At 44.4% G+C, this 19184-nt stretch overlaps 1 protein-coding gene across 2 annotated transcripts in view; it reads left to right on the forward strand.

The window, feature by feature from the left end:
* The window catches only part of ADNP (activity dependent neuroprotector homeobox), a 47466-nt gene that overhangs the window by 18308 nt on the left and 9974 nt on the right, over nt 1-19184 (forward strand). For both annotated transcript variants that reach the window (XM_073607257.1, XM_073607259.1), the window contains exons 3-4: nt 14861-14977; nt 18136-18228. In XM_073607257.1, the coding sequence (XP_073463358.1) occupies nt 14870-14977; nt 18136-18228 (201 nt within the window). In that variant the 5' untranslated portion in view covers nt 14861-14869. The remainder of the gene's footprint in view (nt 1-14860; nt 14978-18135; nt 18229-19184) is intronic.

Below are 19184 nucleotides of genomic sequence, written 5' to 3' on the forward strand. Positions count from 1 at the left end.
ACTTTTGGCAATATTGTGTGTGTGGCCACAAGCAGGCCCCCTAAATGGGCCTGCTTGTGGCCAGTGTGATTATTCTGGTAATCTTGGTGCCTTTGTTTTATACTCCTAAGGCATAGAGATCTGGGTTAAAGTATTGTCACCAGTATTCACTTACCGTCAGTATTTTTGGTAATTTGTTTAGTGATAACTGTTTTATTTTTTTAAATATTCTTTAACAAAATGCAACTATTGAAAGTAATCTATATTGACCAGAAATGCGGATCTAAGTACGGGACAGTTGTGGTCTTAATTACAGAAATGAACCCCGGGTTGAGTTTATTGTGCGTCTAAGGCCGCAGTCCAGGCAAGAAAATGAGAGATTATTTTCCAAAACATTTAGGTACTTTCCAGACTCTGCCTCTTGTCTGTGGTGTGGGAAGTCAATGATATAGTATATTGAGGGTTGAATATGAGGAACTAGCATTTGAAGAATTGATCCTCAGGAATATATGGTTGGTATATAGATGGTGGGTAGACTTTGTGGCTTTTTAGGCTACTGATCTTTTTTGATAGATTAGATAGGCTTCACATACTATATCTTTAAAAGCGATAAGTGACGTTATGGTAAGCTGTCTTTCCCCAAACAGCTCAGTATAGGCAGGCACTTGGTAAAGCATCATCTTTTGGTCTCGTACTGTCTAAAAACACAGACACTGCACTCATTTACATCACCTTCCATGATACCAGTCCCTCACTGAATAATATTGGGCCAAGACCACAGTGCTAGTGTACAAGTAGTGACGGTGACGCCTGCACGTGTTTCTCCGGCCCGCCGGGGCCTAGTCGTAGTGGATCCTTATTATACTTTATTGGTTAAAGTGGAGTAATGAATGAAATGGAAAGAAAGGGCTCCTAAACCTCCCCTTTTAATTATTAGTTCTAGTGTTTAATGTGATGCAGCGCTGGTCATGTGATCTCGGCTTTAGACGGGTTCAAGGAAGCAAAAAAACGTTCTGGTATCTTTAGTGAGTTGGGATCTTATGGCTGCTGTCGTCCTTGTTGTAGAGATTTTAGGCGTTCCTTCAGTTGATTTGTTGGATAAGACCGGAAGTGAGTGGAAATTTCACAAATGGTGGTGCAGATGCCGTTTTTAAACCTTGAAAGAGGTCCTAACCCTTCCTTTCCTATATAAAATCGAAAAAAATAAATACATTGGCTGGAATTGAGCTGTAGGGCGAAGTTGCCCAGTCAGCATCCAACACTGCCAAGGATAAGGATACTTGGGAGTTGATTTACTAAAGCTGGAGAGTGCAAAATCTGGAGCAGCTCTGCATAGAAGCCAATCAGATTCCAGGTTTTTATTGTCAGCTTAATTGAACAACCTGAAGTTAGAAGCTGATTGGCTAACACGCAGAGCTGCACCAGATTTTGCACTCCAGTTTTAGGAAATTGACCCCCTCTTGACTTTGCTGTTTTTTTATTTTTTTTTAATTTTGGGTACAGGTCTGTTTGACTGAGTTGAGGTTTCTAAAAACCAGTTGTTTTTCAGCATTCTTACTGATGTATGGAGCAAGATGTCTGATTTTTGGTTATGGGTTTTTGCACATTATTCAATTTTTATTTATAGTGCCAGTATCATTTCTGCACTGGTGGTTATGTTGCTTCTGGCTGTTGTGTGATGTTACAGTCAGATATCAAAGCAATCGTAACCTGTTTTGGATACAGCTGAGAAGGCAGACAACTCATTTTTATTGCTCTCTGTGGCTCCATTAGAAAGATTTCCCCCACTTCCTGTTCTGCTAAGTTTCACCAGATGGGAAGTAGGGGTAAATCTCCCATTGGCGACACAAAATTGCCTTTCCTTAGTAGTGTAGAGGAAGACTAGAGCTCCTGCCAGATTTTATTTCATTTCCCTCATATCTGTGACAGGAAATGATGGTATATTTCTTCCGAATCCCATGTAGCGGTTTGGGGCCTGGCGGGCCATGTAGCGGTTTGGGGCCTGGCGGGCCATGTAGCGGTTTGGGGCCTGGCGGGCCATGTAGCGGTTTGGGGCCTGGCGGGCCATGTAGCGGTTTGGGGCCTGGCGGGCCATGTAGCGGTTTGGGGCCTGGCGGGCCATGTAGCGGTTTGGGGCCTGGCGGGCCATGTAGCGGTTTGGGGCCTGGCGGGCCATGTAGCGGTTTGGGGCCTGGCGGGCCATGTAGCGGTTTGGGGCCTGGCGGGCCATGTAGCGGTTTGGGGCCTGGCGGGCCATGTAGCGGTTTGGGGCCTGGCGGGCCATGTAGCGGTTTGGGGCCTGGCGGGCCATGTAGCGGTTTGGGGCCTGGCGGGCCATGTAGCGGTTTGGGGCCTGGCGGGCCATGTAGCGGTTTGGGGCCTGGCGGGCCATGTAGCGGTTTGGGGCCTGGCGGGCCATGAAGCGGTTTGGGGCCTGGCGGGCCATGAAGCGGTTTGGGGCCTGGCGGGCCATGAAGCGGTTTGGGCCTGGCGGGCCATGTAGCGGTTTGGGGCCTGGCGGGCCATTTTTTTCATGAATTGCAGGAGGTAGGTGGGGTACACCAAGGTGTAACAGTTGAAGCAAAGACAAAGCATCTCATCTGTTCCCATGTTGGTCTTTCCCCATTTTAGCTTGGCTACTGAATTGGGCAGCCAATTCATTGTATCCAGTGGGTGGGAGGTCATTGTAGGTAGCTTCCTTCGAGCCATACATAAGGATAAATATAGTTGGTCCCCAGGGGTATTTTCTTTTTTTTTTTTTCTTCTAGGACCCTGGGATTTGTCTCGTCTTGGCTTTTTAACCTAGTTCTAGTTTTCCCACTCGGGTCCCTTTTGGGCCTGGCTACTAATTGCTGAAATAAGACCTGTTTGGTCCCATAGCCACTAGTTGGATTCAGACTTGCATCATAACATAACTGGCTGACACGGGCCACAGATGGCTCTTTTTTTCAGTCGTTTTGATAAATGAAGCCTATCGGTTCCTAAAAGAAATATGGTTTATAGTAATTGCTGTATAATACCCGGCAATGTTTGTGGATAGCAGTCCCAATTTTTTTGCTGTAGTCCATGTCTAGAGTTGACACCATAAAAACTGGAGTTTGTAGGAGCAGCATGTTGTGCCCTTTGTATTTGCTTGGATAACAGCTTTTTTTTTTTTTTTTTTTTTTTTTTTTTTTTTTTTTTTGTGATGCGTTTTGCTTGACGTTTTCTGAAAGGACCATGTTAACCAACCAGATGTCTTTAATGTCTTCAGTTTAGACGGTTAAAGAGTTCATCTCTACCTTCAGACGCCTATTGTTGACTTATTTATTTTTTAGTGATTATTCCGAGGATTTACATCCCTTCCAGTTGGATCTGTAGCATAATTGAGTCTTGCGTGACCAAACCAATAACATTGATTTGTTTCATCTATAGAGATAGAGCCGTGGCCTATAGGCAATGAGTCTCATTACAGGTTGATTTTAGAAAATTAAGGTTTACCAATCACCCCAGTGGGAAGTTTTCAGACTGATTTGAGTGCACCGAATGGAGATTTTGGCGCCGAAACTGAAAATGCAGGATGCACTTTTTCCGAAAAAAAAACAGTTTAAAAAAATATATATATATTTCCCATTATTGGCACCTTTTTAGTGCAAGAAAAGCGCAAGAAAAATGCAGTCTACAGTTTCTGACCATCTCTTGTATCATGTCTGCAATCTTACTTAAACACACTGCTTTATAGTATTGGCAAACATGGTACAGGAGATCAGTGCAGCCTCGCCAGTGCCTGGTAGCACGATCTCACGCTGTGTCACAGAGCTGGATCTGAATAGCCGTGCAGCCGCTGTAACGATGTCCCGCCTCCTATGATGCACGCACAGTGATTCCCGGGATTGGATAAGTGTGCCGTCTATCACAAGAGGCGGACTAGGAAGCAGGACATCGTCACAGTGGCTGCACAGCGATTCAGATCCTGCTCTGTGACACAGCGTGAGATCGCGCTACCAGACACTGGTGAGGCTGCATCTCATGACACTTGCAAGGAGAGAGGAGTGGGGGGGGGGGTGACTCTGACAGGAGAGCGCCAGGATGACACATGTGTGGGGTGGCCCCCTTTTTTTCTTTTGGCCGGTATGTTTCGGCGGCTGAAATTTCGGTGCACCACTAGTTTCAAGTATAGCATGGTATGGAGCAAATATAGTTCTCATGAAAGTGCTAATGATAGGACTAGATATTATGATGTAGAACCATAAATCAAATACAGAGGCATTAATTACATTGTCTCGATGGGTTGGGAACAAATCTGACTATCCAGTGCTTCCTCATGAGCGGTCTCTTCTAATTTGGCCACCTGTCCATCTAGGGCCTCTTGCTGAGCAGTCTCATTTGTCAGCCCCCTCGCGGTCTAGTGCTTCTTGCCATCTAGTCTCCTATAATTCACCCACTGGCAGTTCTGGGAAATAGCATTTAGTCTCCTTTAGTGGGCCTGACAATCTTGGAACCTCTTGGCAAACATTCTCTCCTATAGCCAGGCCCCTTTACTTCCCAGTGCCCGATTCTCATGGTCCCTTGGCCATCCAGGGCCTCTTGTTTAGCAGTCTCCTATTCTCAAAGACCGTCGGCCATCCAGGGCCTCTTGTGTGCTGTCGAGCAGTCTCCTGTTCTTGAGGGACCCTTGGCCATCCAGGGCCTCCTGTCTGCTGTCAAGCAGTCTCCTGTTCTTGAGGGACCCTTGGCCATCCAGGGCCTCTTGTCGAGCAGCCTCTTGTTGTTGAGGGATCATTGGCCATCCAGGGCCTTTTGACGAGCAGTGTCCTGTTCTTGAGGGACCCTTGACCATCAGAGGCTTCTTGTCGAGCAGTCTCCTCTTCTTGAAGGACTCTTGGCCATCCAGTCCTCCTTGTTGAGCAGGCTACTGTTTTTGAGGAACCATTGGCTATCCTGGGCCTTTTATCGAGCAGTCTCCTGTTCTCGAGACCCCTTAGCGATCCAGGGCCTCTCGATGGTCAGTCTTCTGCTCTCATGCCCTCAGGCCACTCTTCCATTCAAGACCCCAAGGACCATCCTGAACAGTCTTCTTTCAGTTTTGCATGTTTTTTTTTTTTTGAGTCTTCTAAAATTTTCTGACTTGGATTCCTTGGTTTTACTTTGAAATTGTAGTTACAATTGGCAGCAGTAATGTTGCTTTGTAAAATGTTTTCTTTTTCATACCACAGTCGCCATATGACCAGTGCCTCCTAGATATCAAGGATTTGTGGGGCATGTGTAGTCTTTTTGGTTTTGTGGTCTGAGATGAACATGCATTTATATACATCTGTTCAGAATTTGGAAGGAGAATTTTGGTTCAGGTGATGGGGAAGTTTAGGTTTAAATGCTGTGGCCCCATTAGGGAGAGTTCTATTGTTTCCTACCCTGTAAGGACACAAAGTAAGGGGAAATCCAGTATTGGGTAACTATCACTGGTAAAGGTTAAGTGAGGGGAAATCTACCTAGTAGATGAGGGGGGGCAAAAGGGAAAAGGGCATTATCAAGCCCTTAAAGCTATGAGAAATGTCTATCAGCCTGATTAGAGGGGTGCAGTATTTAGGAGGTGCGTTCAGTCTGGTAGTGTAATGGCTGTGATCTGTAGTAGGTATGTACTGGATGTGCCACGTGGTATCTAAAGTTGCGGTTGAACCTTTTCTACATTCATCTTCCTTTAGCAGGTTGTGTTATTATTGGAAGGGTGGTCCTGTCACCTCCCGCTGGTATACATCTCAGAAAGAGCTCATGGTATCTCGTTGCTGTGTGTGAAAGTGATGATGTGGTTTCCCTGGAAACACCCTGCAACTTCTGCAGAGATGTGAAAAGTTTATAGAATTGCGACGGCGTTCTTCGTGGTGAGTGTTAGACATTTCATCGCCATCGGGAATCAGAAAGTCTGGCAAGTGGATTCTGTATTGCAAGGAACAGTCAAGTACAGTAGCATTGGCAACCAATCTGATTTTAGACTTTCTAGTCCTGATTTGTAACTTGTCGCAAGGTTTTGCATCGGTTTCTCTGCAACGTTCACATCTAGTCACCGATCCTACTCCTTTATCAATATCTAGATTGGTGGGGTGTTTTCACAAAACAATCTCACTTTTAAAGCTTAACTGCAGGCCAAAAAATGTATTATCCCGTTGAAATGTACATATGTGAGCTGCAAACCTGCAAAGGGTTTTTTATTTCTGCCAATCCAGTCCTGAGATTTTACACAGCTCTGTCACTCAACACATTAAGGCGGATGACACTGCTTATAATTATGGAGGTGCCCACTCTCCGTGACCAGCCTGATGCCTGGACAGTGATAGAGCATCAGCAGAGTGGTGAGATCATCTGCTGACTCCTCCTATTGGCATATTCCTTGTCAATATATTTGCGCACAGCACACCTGATTGGCACTTTGTTCTGTCCCTCCCTTTCCCTGGCTCACCTCTGCTGTACCGTGCAGTACAATTTATAATTATTCATGAATAGAGTTGCTAACTTTTTTTTATTTTTTCATTGCGGTCAGCATTATGGTCGTCCTTAAAGGGCCAGCTGTATCTGTAAGATATAGAGAGAGGGATATAGATATATATGCAGGGCTTTTTTCTTAGAGAGAATAGGTGTACAAACTCAATCACCCCCTTCCCTGCCGAACTGCATCAAATGGTGGGTGTGCAAATTACACTAACAGTGGGAGGACCTTAAAGGGGAAAAAATACCATGTGTTATGTGATTTGGGGGATGCGCTGTGTACAGAGGGCAGTGTTTGGGGGTTTGCGCTGTGTACAGAGGGCAGAGTTTGGGGGGGGGGGTTTGCGCTGTGTACAGAGGGCAGGGTTTGGGGGGGGTGCGCTGTGTACAGAGGGCAGGGTTCTAGGGGGGGGGGGGGGGTTGCGCTGTGTACAGAGGGCAGGGTTCTGGGGGGGGGGGTTGCGCTGTGTACAGAGGGCAGGGTTTGGGGGGTTGCGCTGTGTACAGAGGGCAGGGTTCTGGGGGGGGGTTGCGCTGTGTACAGAGGGCAGGGTTTGGGGGGGTTGCGCTGTGTACAGAGGGCAGGGTTCTGGGGGGGGGGGTTGCGCTGTGTACAGAGGGCAGGGTTCGGCTCTTTCACAGGCTGTCGACATCTCACTTCCACCTCTCCCCCTGGGTACAAGGGCCACATGAAATGACCTGGCAGGCCAGAATTTAGCCCGTGGGCCTTGTATTTGTCTCCTGCACTATCATGTCACTACATGGGCAAGGTTGCCAGTGTTTGTTAACGAAAATGCTATATAAATATAATTGTAAATGGCATCTGCTGGCTATTGTCATGTCAAAGGACCTTGTACATGCTGAACATGGCAGCCCCCCATAGGGCAATCTGGTTCTAATGTTCTGTGCAAGTATTTAGAGTCTCTGCTCTGTAGCCTGTGTTGCGCTTGTGGTGAGGAGTTCAGTGTGGTTTACCTGCAGTGCAGTGAGTGGATGTTGCCGCAGGGATTGATTGCTTCGCTGATTTGAGACTGTACTGCTTGGAGCTCTAAGGAGCCGGGGAATGCTGTCATCCTCTGATAGTTATATTTCTGTGATTTCCCCCCTATTGAGTATGATGGAGGTTCCTGATTGTAATATTAATAAAAAAACAAAGTTTGTTTTAGTATGTAGTTTTTGTTTTATAAATCGTGTGTGTGTGTGTGTGTGTGTGTGTGTGTGTGTGTGTGTGTGTGTGTGGTTTTGTAAATTGAAAAAAACACAAAATTGGTACTCTCCTCTGTTGCTAGGCAACAGTCGGCATCCCAGAAGTAGGCTGATTGCAGGAGATGTGCTGTGTATGACCAGTCTGGCCAGAAGGTCTACCACATGTTTCTATAGCAGCATCACCGTTATCTTGATTTAAACGAACCCTGCGATGAAGTAAGAGCAGACTGTAAGGGACACAAGTCCATTTTTGGTGGCTTCCGTTACAAAGTACTGTAGTCACTAAGTTGGTGGGGTTTTGTTTTTGTTTGTTTTTTGTTTTAGGGTTGTTTTTTTTATTATTCATTTCATTTTAATTTTTTTTTTATTGGTGCTATTTGCTGCCATTGGAAATTTTGTTGTCTTGTTCTGTTTGTTGTGATCCTGTGTTGGCTGTGTAGCAATAATTTTCCCTTTTGGGATTAATAAAGTATTCTGATAGTCAATGTTTCCAGTTATTTATGTAAAAAGTTTTGTCAGTTGAGGCTAAAAAATTAAAGAACCCTTCAGTCTTCTATGCATGCAGCTCTTCCAGGCTTGTTTCGCACTCATCAGACTTTACAAATGTACAAAGAAACCGGTTTGTTGGGTGAACCTTTGTGTTTGGTTTTCATCATTTGTAGTTGTAGAAATATATCTAATTTCTCTTGACCTGAAAAGATTCGGAGATGTTCATCCAGCAGGTTACGGCTTCAGCAAATAATTTTGTAGTAGAGTCGCTGCTGCTGCTGCGTTGTGTAATATTTCACTTTGATCCGGGACACTTGTGACTCCTCCATATGATGAAATCTGGTGTTGTGTGCGGTGGTACACCTGGGTTCTTCTAATCATCTTCATCAGAAAACTGAACCTGGCTTAAAAATAAAGCGCACACCTCTACCTTCTCTCTCCCATCTATAATCCTCCAGGAGCTCGCTCTATTTACAGTGCGGCTCTTAGGATTTGCACCTTTTTTTCTTTGGTGCGTATTCAAATGGCCTGCGTGTCGCTGCATGGAAAACGTAAGGCTTATTTCACATCGCGAAATAAGAATCCTAATTTTTAGTCAGTATTCAACTACCGTATATACTCGAGTATAAGCCGAGGCACCTAATTCTACCACAAAAAAACTGGGGAAACTTAATGACTCGAGTATAAGCCTAGGGTGAGAAATGCGCAGCAAGTGGAAAAGAGGATCAACGATGCCCATTTGCATCCTCACTGTGCCCATTTGCAGCCATAGGTCCCCCGAACTTCAAACTCGGTAGTTAAGGGTTCCTAGATGCCCCCTAGCTGCAGCCAAAATTTGGGGTCTCTGGACCCAAAGAGTCCCCGAAATGACCTTGCTGCAGATGGACACAGTTGACTGACTTTGGGGCCCTGTATCCAGGGGCCACTTGGTGCTAGGAACCACAAATTTGGTGTGCAAACTCAGTGGAACTAGCACTACAACATATCTAAAGTTGGGGTTCCTAGCACCAAATAGCCCCGAGATACGGGGCCCCAAAGTCGGTTCGGAAAATGTCAAGCACTTTTCTACAGCAGAGAATGACATTTTCTGAACCGAATTTGGGGCCCCATATCTCGGGGCCACTTGGTTCAAGGAACCCTGGGTTTGCATACCAAATTTGGGGTTCCTAGCACCAAGTGGCCCCCGAGATACGGGGCCCCAAAGTCTGTTTGGAAAATGTCATTCTCTGCTGCAGAGAAGTGCCTGACTCGAGTATAAACGGTAATCTAAAGAAATTTGACATGGTAGTCATGGCTGGGAAAAAAAAAAAAAAATTCTTGTTAAGGATGAACTTGCCCTGATTTTAACCACTTCAAGACAGCAATATGTATATACATTGTGAGTTTGAAGTGGTTAACCAGGGTGGTGGCTGTTTTTATACAGGATTTATATAGCCCCAACAGTTTGCGCAGCGCTTTACAGCATGGGTTATGGCTGAAGATATCAACCATAACCCTAGTATCGTGTTATTTTTTTTTTTTTTTGCAGCTGGCTCTCTCATGCAAGCATTCCGAGCGGCTCATGAGCCGCTGGAACACTTTCAGCAGCAGTGGGACGTCCCGCCACTCGCCGGTGTCTCTGGGGCTTACCATTTGCGCCAGTACGCCTAAAAAAAAAAAAAAAAAAGAAACGATCAGACAGTGTGGTCGGCCGCTTTCGTCCCCAAGCGAATGCATTCGGGAGTTGCACATATATCTAAACGGTATTTACACCACACTTGTGAAGTATCACGACGAACGTTCGAGCGAGAGCAGTCATTCTAGTGCTAGACCTGCTTTGTAACTCTAAACTGGTAACCTGTTAAAAAAAAAAAAAAAAGATGATGTAAAGTGTCCCCCATGGAGATTTTTATGTACCATAGTTTGTCAGTATTCCACGAGCGTGCACGATTTTAGAAGCGTGACATGTTCGGCATCAATTTACTCAGTGTAACATCAGCAAATACCATGTGATATTGAAAAAATTTGCAACGATCGCCATTTTATTCCCTAGGGTCTCTGCTAATAAAAATAAATATAATCTGGAGCAGCTGTGCATGGCAACCAGTCAACTTCTAGCTTTCTTTTTCAAAGCGTAACTGAACAAGTTTGAAGATAGGAGCTGATTGGTTGTCATGCACAGCTGCTCCAGATCCTGTCTTCTCCAGTTTTGATAAATTCCCCCTTTATGTGTCTGCTTGCAATAAAGACTCTTTGCCTTCCTTTTTATAAGATGCATGCACATCTCTCAGTACGTTCTTGGCACACCTCAGTTTAAGGATGAATGAAGCACTGGGGGTTACTAGCCTGACTTATTGAGGCTGCCAGAGTCACTAGAAATTGAACAAAAAAGCCCAGGGACTTGGGAGCTCACATCATGACTCCGGAGGGGAGATGGAGATGTTTAAAGTGGTGTTTTTTTAATAATTATTGTTATTATTAATTTGGACCCCCCAGGTGGGTTATGGCATTATGTGCTCGTTTGCACCGCATATTGGCACATTATGGCAGACTGACCTGTCATAATGTGTCCTTTCGGCGCCACGTTGTCACTGATCCCTCAGATGCTGGGCGTTTGTCATCTTTTTGACTGGTCTTCCTTTTGGGGTTCTGGGTTTTTGGCCACTTGACTGGCTAGGCCACAATGACATCACTCAATGCATAAGCACAGGAGTTACAACATCACAGCACAGGTCGGTTACCGTATATGCCTGCTGAGCTACACGTGCGTGGCTCTGTACATGACGGCTGATGGAGGTGGAAAGAAGCAGAAATGACAGAAGACTGATGAGGTTTCTTCTCTCATAACAACCTTACCTGTTAGGTTATTATAGACTTTAAGTGGTATTAAAGTGGTTGTAAAACCCTTTTTGCCTTACTTTTATCTATAGGTAAGCCGATAAGCCTTACCTATAGGTAGTGGAAATACCTCCTAAAACGTGCGCCGTTTAGGAGAGATTTCACTTGTAGTGCGCCGATGTCATGTGAAGAAACGGACCGCCGTGCCGTGACTGATGGCTCCCGCGCTCAGGTGTGGGAGTGATGTCATGTGGCTCCAGCTAGTCACAGAGACTGAGTCCGCGGCCCCCGGAAGGAAGGGGGACGAAGATGGACGCGGCCTGCTTAGGGGACAGCGTGGGCTTCGTTTGCCAGTAAGCGCCATATAATGGGCTAGTTTGTGATGCATACTAGCCCACTATGCTTTTAATTTGCAGGCCTTGCAGGGAGCAAAAGAGGCAGTAAAACCCAATCGGGGTTTACTTCCTCTTTAAAGTCTCTTTAAAAATTTATGATGGGTGCCATCTAAGTACATTACCTACTGGAACACGCATGTTAAAAGTAACTGAGGAAGTGCGGAAGGGTTAGATTCCCTGTCAGGTTTGTATTGCTTTCTGTGTTTTAGCTCTGGAGATTTCTCCTTCCTTCCTGGTGACCGTTGTCCCTGGTGCAGGATGGGAAGTTGTCACTAACACCAGAGATTAGAGCATGGATATGCAATTAGCAAACATCCAGCTGTTGCAAAACTACTACCATCTTGCTTCTGCCTCTGGGTGTCATGCTTGTGGCTGTCAGTCTTGCTATGCCTCATGGGAATTGTAGTTCTGCCATAGCTGTAGGTCCGCTAATTACATATCCTTGGATTAGAGGATATCCTGTAAAGGGAAAACTTGTGTTGACAACTGTCTGAGGGGATAACCCCTCTTCCATTTCCTGCTGTGTTTTAAGGACTGGAAGTGAAGGGGTGGCTCCCTGACATGGCTTAATCCCCCCCTCCAAAAAACCTGACTTTTTCAGTTAGTGACTTCTTTATCCAAAATGTAACCTTTTTGTTTTTACATACGTTTTTGAAAGTGGTTGTAAACCCTTACAGACCACTTATGACTACAGGTAAGCCTATAATTTTAGGCTTACCTGTAGGTAAAGTGGATATCCCCTTAACCTGCACGATTTAGGAGATATCCTCTGTATCAGCATGTGTCGACGTCATCGGCACATGCGCACTAAAGAAGTGGACAGATTGTGCCGATTCTTCAGCTGACATGCCGTTACCGGCGGCTCCCGCACACATACGCGAGGGTGACTTCACCGTGGCTCCGGCCAATCCACAATGCCGGAGCCTGCGATACCCGGAAATAACATGTCAACCGGCCAGAGCAGTGTGCAGGGGCTTCGATCTAAGTTAAGTATTCATAATGAGCTAGTATGCTATGGGTTTTGCAGGGGTGTTTTTTATATTTTTATTTTTATTTATTTTTTGGTGGGTTTACTTTACAATCACTTTTAAGCTTTTTGAAGATGCAACATGTGAAAAATAAACCAAGCCTAGTGGGAATGTGCACACAGCTGTAACCGGGGGCCCAAAATAAGGGAAAATAATTTTTTTGGTTTTTTGTATTTTTGTGCTTTGATTCTACAGCTGTGGCCAAACGTTATGAAAATGTAATATTTGTGTCATTCTCACAAAAGTCTGCTGCCTCAGCTTTTATGATGGTCATTTTGCATATACTCCAAAATGTTATGAAGAGTGATCAGATGAATTGCAATTAATTGCAAAGTCCCTCTTTGCCATGAAAATGAACTTAATCCCCCCCCCCCCCCCCCCCCCCAAAAAAAAACATTTCCACTGCATTTGTGAAGAAGACTTCAGGGCGCCCAAGAAAGTCCAGAAATCGCCAGGACTGTCTCCTACAGTTGATTCAGTGGATCAGTGGCACCACCAGTGCAGAGCTTCCTCAGGAATGGCAGCAGGCAGGTGTGAGGACATCGGCACACAGTGAGGAGAAGACTTTGGGAGGATGGCCTGGTGTCAAGAAGGGCAACAAAGAAGCCACTTCTCTCCAGGAAAAACATCAGGGACAGACTGATATTCTGCAAAAGGTACAAGGATTGGACTGCTGAGCACTGGGGTAAAGTCATTTTCTCTGATGAATCCCCTTTCCGATTGTTTCGGGCATCTGGAAAAAACCTTGTCCAGAGAAGAAAAGGTGAGCGCTACCATCAGTCCTGTGTCATGCCAACAGTAAAGCATCCTGAGACCATTCATGTGTGGGGTTGCTTCTCAGCCAAGGGAGTGGGTCTCACTCACAATTTTGCCTAAGAACACAGTCATGAATAAAGAATGGTACAAAAACATCCTCGAGAGCAACTTCTTCCAACCATCCAAGAACAGTTTGGTGAGGAACAATGTCTTTTCCAGCATGATGGAGCACCTTGCCATAGGGCAAAAGTGATCACTAAGTGGCTTGGGGAACAAAACATCGAAATTTTGGGTCCATGGCCAGGAAACTCCCCAGACCTTAATCTCATTGAGAACTTGTGGTCAATCCTCAAAAGGCGGGTGAACAAAAACCCCCCATAAATTCTGACAAACTCCGAGCATTGATTATGCAAGAATGTGCTTCCATCAGTCAGGATGTGGCCCAGAAGTTGATGACAGCATGCCAGGGGAATTGCAGAGGTCTTGACTCTTTGCATAAACTTCATGTAATTGTTACTAAAAGCCTTTGACCCTAATGAAATGTTTGTAATTATACTTCAGTATACCATGGTAACATCTGACAAAAAGATCTAAAAACAACTGAAGCAGCAGACTTTGTGAAAAATAATATTTGTGTCATTCTCAAACCCTTCGGCCCAGGGGTGTAGGCTTGATTTAGAAGCTGATGGGTAATGGTGGGGTTACTTTACTTAGGGAATATAGACTGCTCGCTTGGCATAGCAACAGTTTGTTTTGTAAAGCGATCGTTATTATATAGAACAAACCTGGGTTTACTTCAGTTAATGGGGTGCTAGCAAAAGTTCTTTCTTTCTTTCTTTCTTTCTTTCTTTCTTTCTTTCTTTCTTTCTTTCTTTCTTTCTTTCTTTCTTTCTTTCTTTCTTTCTTTTCTTTCTTTCTTTCTTTCTTTCTTTCTTTCTTTCTTTCTTCTTTCTTTCTTTCTTTCTTTCTTTCTTTCTTTCTTTCTTTCCCTCCCGGTCTACCTTATTCAGGGTCGCTTATTTGGCTGAATGAAACATCCTATTTTTCTTTAGTAAATCAATCCTAATGTGTGTTGTTTTCTCTGACTGTTCATTCTGGATATCGATGGCTATGAATGTAGGGGGGGAGCATTTCGACATTTCGGGGTGTTTGCTACCAATAATCATAGAGGTGTCTTGTTGCCTTTTATCATCCAAGCTAAGGTTCTGCTGACTCTTAAGCAGCTGATTATGCAGTTTTCTTTCCACGGGTGGAAGGAAAGAAAATTGCTTCCCCCGTCCCTTCCGTAGCAGCGTTGTGTTCTGCCAGCAGAACACTATGGTCACTGCTGGGGGCTATAGCCGCTGGCAGTGGTCGCTTGAAAAAAAAATCTAACAAACTGCTTGTGCTGAAGTCAATTGATGGATCGAATTCATTACACATAGATGTATCAAATGTCTTGATTTTCTTGGTTTTAAACGGGTGATCCTAAACCAGAGGTTGTTTGATAAGTGTAATGTCAGTACCTACTGGTGCTTGATGCCCACCCCGTGTAAAGGTTGAATATATGTTGAGCTCTATATACAATACTAGGAGAGATAATGTAGAATGATAGGAAATCTGTGACTGACCATAAGCTTTTTAAGACAGTATTTTTCTGAAAATGACTCTTGGTTATGTTTTACTGGCTATGTATAGGCTCCAAAGTTTTTTTTCCATGTTTCTTAACCAGCTCTGTCTTCTCTTTGCCAGGTAGTAAAAATGTTCCAACTTCCTGTAAATAACCTTGGCAGCTTACGGAAAGCCAGGAAGACGGTGAAAAAGATCCTGGGGGACATTGGCCTCGAGTACTGCAAAGAGCATGTAGAGGTGAGTCTTTTTTCCTGGGTCTCTATTACACCTCCTCATTCATCTTCAGAATTGTAATCTAGCATGTTAAAGTGATATTAAACAAACATGTCTATACTTACCTGCTCTGTGTAATGGTTTTGCACAGAGCAGCCCCGATCCCTCCTCTTCTTGGGTCCCCTGTCGGCGCTCCTGGCTTTTCCTCCCCTCAGAGTGTCCCCACCGCAAGCGACTTGCAATGGGGGCAACCGAGCTGGCGTGCTCCCGAGCCCCTGCTCTGCGTGTCCATTCACATACAGAGCCGTGACTCGGGCCCCACTGCGCTCTATTTTCATTGGCTGTGATTGACAGCAGGGGGGGAGCCAATGGTACCCACTGCTGTCTCGGCCAGTAAGCGAGAGAGGCTGCTGCATGCTGAAGGTTTTTTAACTTAACGCATAGAATGCACTTTCTACCTTTTTTATAACCACTTTAAGAGGACTTGACCTGAGGAATCTGTGCCATAAAAAGCAAGCATAGGGTAAAAGGTTAGTCACCATTATTGTCTGTGGTTTTCCTGCAGCTGATCTTTTCACCCATGATAGCTTTTATCATGCCTTGTTCTGTACAGTCTGTGTGGAGCTAGCAGTCTTGGTAATGAAGCAGAGCTTTGTTTCCTTATGTTAGGGCCGTTTCGCGCTGCCCATTTGATAAAGCAGTGCTTACCTGCAGTTTTTGTGCAGGTGAGCTGTGCTTTTCCATCGACTTCTGAGAAGTCCTGCGGTTTTGGTGCAGTTTCAGAAAACGCACCAAAACTTCTGCATGCCGCATCTTTTTTGATGCATTTTCTGAAACCACACTAAAACCACCAGACATCATAGAAGTCTATAGGGTAAGGCGCAGCTAACCCACACCAAACCCACAGGTTAGCTGCACTTAGTCTAGAGCACAGTGGGTCAGTGTGAAGCAGTCGCCTTTTTAGAGCTGCCTCCTAATGACTGGCTGGGAAATTGTAAAGAAGCAGTAGGAGTTGTTCAGGAAGCACACATCCAAAGAATGCACAAATGAAGCAGGAAATTCTTGCACTGCAGGTGCCAGCTACAGCTTTGTCTCCAGCAAGGAGAACCGTGAGCAACATAGAGGTGACCTCTCCCAAATCTGGTGAGACTAGCAGTCAAAGGCAGCAGTTCTTTAGATCTCACACTGCAGTTATACAACTATGGGGTTCAAGGCATAGTCACATGTCAGGACGTACACTTCTACTTTTCAGGTGGGGAAAAAAGATGAACTTTTCAGGATTTGGCATACCAACTTTTCTGTTATTTTCCCATGAGACAGAATGCAATTCTTCATATTTTCAGTCCTAGTCCACTTTTTTCCCAATTTAAAATTATTATGTATTTGATTACTAAAGCAAGCCATCTGTACGTTAATATGCCATCTATATGCATAGGGCTGCAAAAGTCTTGCAAAAATGTTGCTAGTCTGGATGCTGTTTTAGCTACCCTCCCTCAGATCTACATCTTTTTCTACCCAACGCTTTGAGTGATTCTCCCTCAGATCTACATCTTTTTCTACCTAACACTTCGAGTGATTGCATTAATTAGGGAACACTAATGTCAACACGGTGTGCAGAGTAATGGCGTTGATTTACTAAAACTGGAGAGTGCAAAATTTGCTGCAGCTGTGCATGGGAGCCAATCGTCTTCTACTTTTAGCTTGTTCAATTTAAGCTTTGACATAAAAACTGGAAGCTGATCTATGGTTTCTATGCAGATCTGCACCAGACTTTGCTCTCCGGTTTTAGTAAATCAACCCCACTGACTGCATAGTGGCCCTGGGAGGAGGTGAAGATCATTGAACTTTTTAGGATGGCAGAATTGGGGTCCGGTTGCCATAACCGTCGAACACCAAGATAGATTTCATGGATGCGGCAGATCTAAGCACGGCAGTGCGAAAAACCAAATGCCCTGAGGAAATTGTTCTGTCTTCCAGTTTGAAAATGTTGCACAGAATTCTTATTTTTAGCAATCTAATGATGAAGTTAAAACTCAATAAAGCCCAATTCCATTTGGGGGAGAGTTAGAAACTAATAGTGTTGCTGTCTGGCATGGGACTTGTTTTGCGTGTCTTTTTTTTTTTTTTTTTTTTGAAAAATTGAAAAAAAAAAAAAATTAGGAAAAACATATTGTACCAGAAACTAGTAGTGTGAAACTAGTAGTGTTGGTGCTAACAAATGGCCACTACCCCCACCTATAACTGGCCGCCGCAGAAAGGAGCACATGGAAGGGCAACACGCTTCAAACAAAACCAAAGAAAATTCCCAGCTCAACTCACCAGCCTGCCTGCAAACAAGCAAGCAGATTATCCAGTCCTAATAGTTTGCGTTTAAAAACAGAAGGTTTCGTTTGCACACATTTTGCAAATACATGCGTAAGCTGCAGAGGCCACATCACGGCACTCCATTATTAGCCACAGACCTAATGGTGTTATCACTGTTACCGCTGTTTATGCATTCATATGGGAAGTTTCCCTTGCTTTTTGTCCATGTGATGACAGGAAGAGTAATGAGGAAAACTATTCACCACGGCTGGAAGACCGGTGATAATATAATAACATGCACAGGTTCTAACCCCTCGCCACTCTAGACAATCCAACTACAGTCGGACTTTAAACTGATCAATATAAAAAAATAAAATTGCTGATTTCCAGAGTTAATAACGCCCAGTGTCATTTAACTAATTTCCTGTGGATACACGGCAACATTGGTCTGCCCATGAAGAGGGGGGAAAACTTCAACTGTGCGATGGCTGGAATGGGACTAAGTTTCTGTTTTGAAGTTGGGATATTTTAATAGCTTGTGAGCCAGAAGATTCTTTTTGCGCCTAATTCTGCTTTGACAGCGGTATAAAATGATGGTGAGGCACCAACGAGGAGAGGCATTTGCTTCCAATCTCTTGCACAATTTGTTTATGCCAGAAATAAAGTCATGGGTGACCATCTAGTACATACTCTGTCATACATTGCTTGCACACCTCATCACTGTTCCAAAAAAAAAAAAGTATCACTTCTATAAGAAAGTTGTGTCTTTTTATCCCACTACCAAGCGAGGGCAATTTTTGCTCCCCTATATTTCTGCTACATGTGTTTTGTGCATGTGTTAATATTGCTGTGTTTTTTGTTTGTTTGTTTTTTGTCAGGAATTTAAGCAGTTCGAGCCCAATGACTTCTATGTGAAGAATACCTCCTGGGACGATGTAGGACTCTATGACCCATCGTCGACTAAAAATCAGGTATGTCATTTTAGTGCAATTTTTTTTATGCAAACTCTAACTATTATTTAGTCATCTGAACAATTTGTGATCCACAATCCTAATTTTTACTTTTTTATTTTCTATTACAAACAGTAACAATCCTACGACAGTAGGCAAATTCCATAGTGGAGTCATTGTCTCCAGTCCTTTAGGAATATCGGGCTAAATGCCCGTCCTTGTGCGACTTGAGTCACGATCTAGCTTGCATAACCTAGCAGTCTAATTTTGAGGATAGACTTTCTCTGTCAACTCCTGGTGCATATCCAGTAAGACTTTGGATAAGTTAAAGTAGTTCTAAAGACTCAAGGTTCTTTACCTTTTAATGCAAGGGTCAGCAACCTTTTTTCCACTTAAAGTGGTTGTAAACCCTCCTGCGTCACTTTTACCTGTGGGTAAGCCTAGAATAAGGCTTGCCTGAAGGTAGTGGATATATCTCCAAAACATGCGCCATTTAGGAGATATTCACCTTGTGCGCCGATGATGTCATTGGCGCATTCTCTGTGAAGAAACGGAACTCCGTGCCATTTCTTCACTTGTATGTGCTGTGACTGATGGCTCCCGCACACGTGTGGGAGTGATGTCATGCGGCTCCGGCCAGTCACACCCCGGAAGGAAGAGGGGGGTGAAGATGGATGTTTCCGATAGCATGGGATTGAATAGCATTTTGATTGAAGGTAAGTGCCACATCATGGGCTAGTATGCGATGCATACTAGCCCATTATGCTTTTACTTTGCAGGGAACAAAAGAGGAAGGGTTTACGTCCTTTTTAAGGGCCGGATTCAATGTATGTGAATGCATGGAGGGCCGCATTCACCTAATTAATGAAGATAACATTACAGCATGCACCTCTGGCCCCCTTTACATTACGCAGCCCGTGCACCTCTGGCCCCCTTTACATTACGCAGCCCGCGCACCTCTGGCCCCCTTTACGTTA

Source organism: Aquarana catesbeiana, linkage group LG12, assembly GCF_042186555.1.
Source record: "Aquarana catesbeiana isolate 2022-GZ linkage group LG12, ASM4218655v1, whole genome shotgun sequence".
Lineage (NCBI taxonomy): Eukaryota > Metazoa > Chordata > Amphibia > Anura > Ranidae > Aquarana > Aquarana catesbeiana.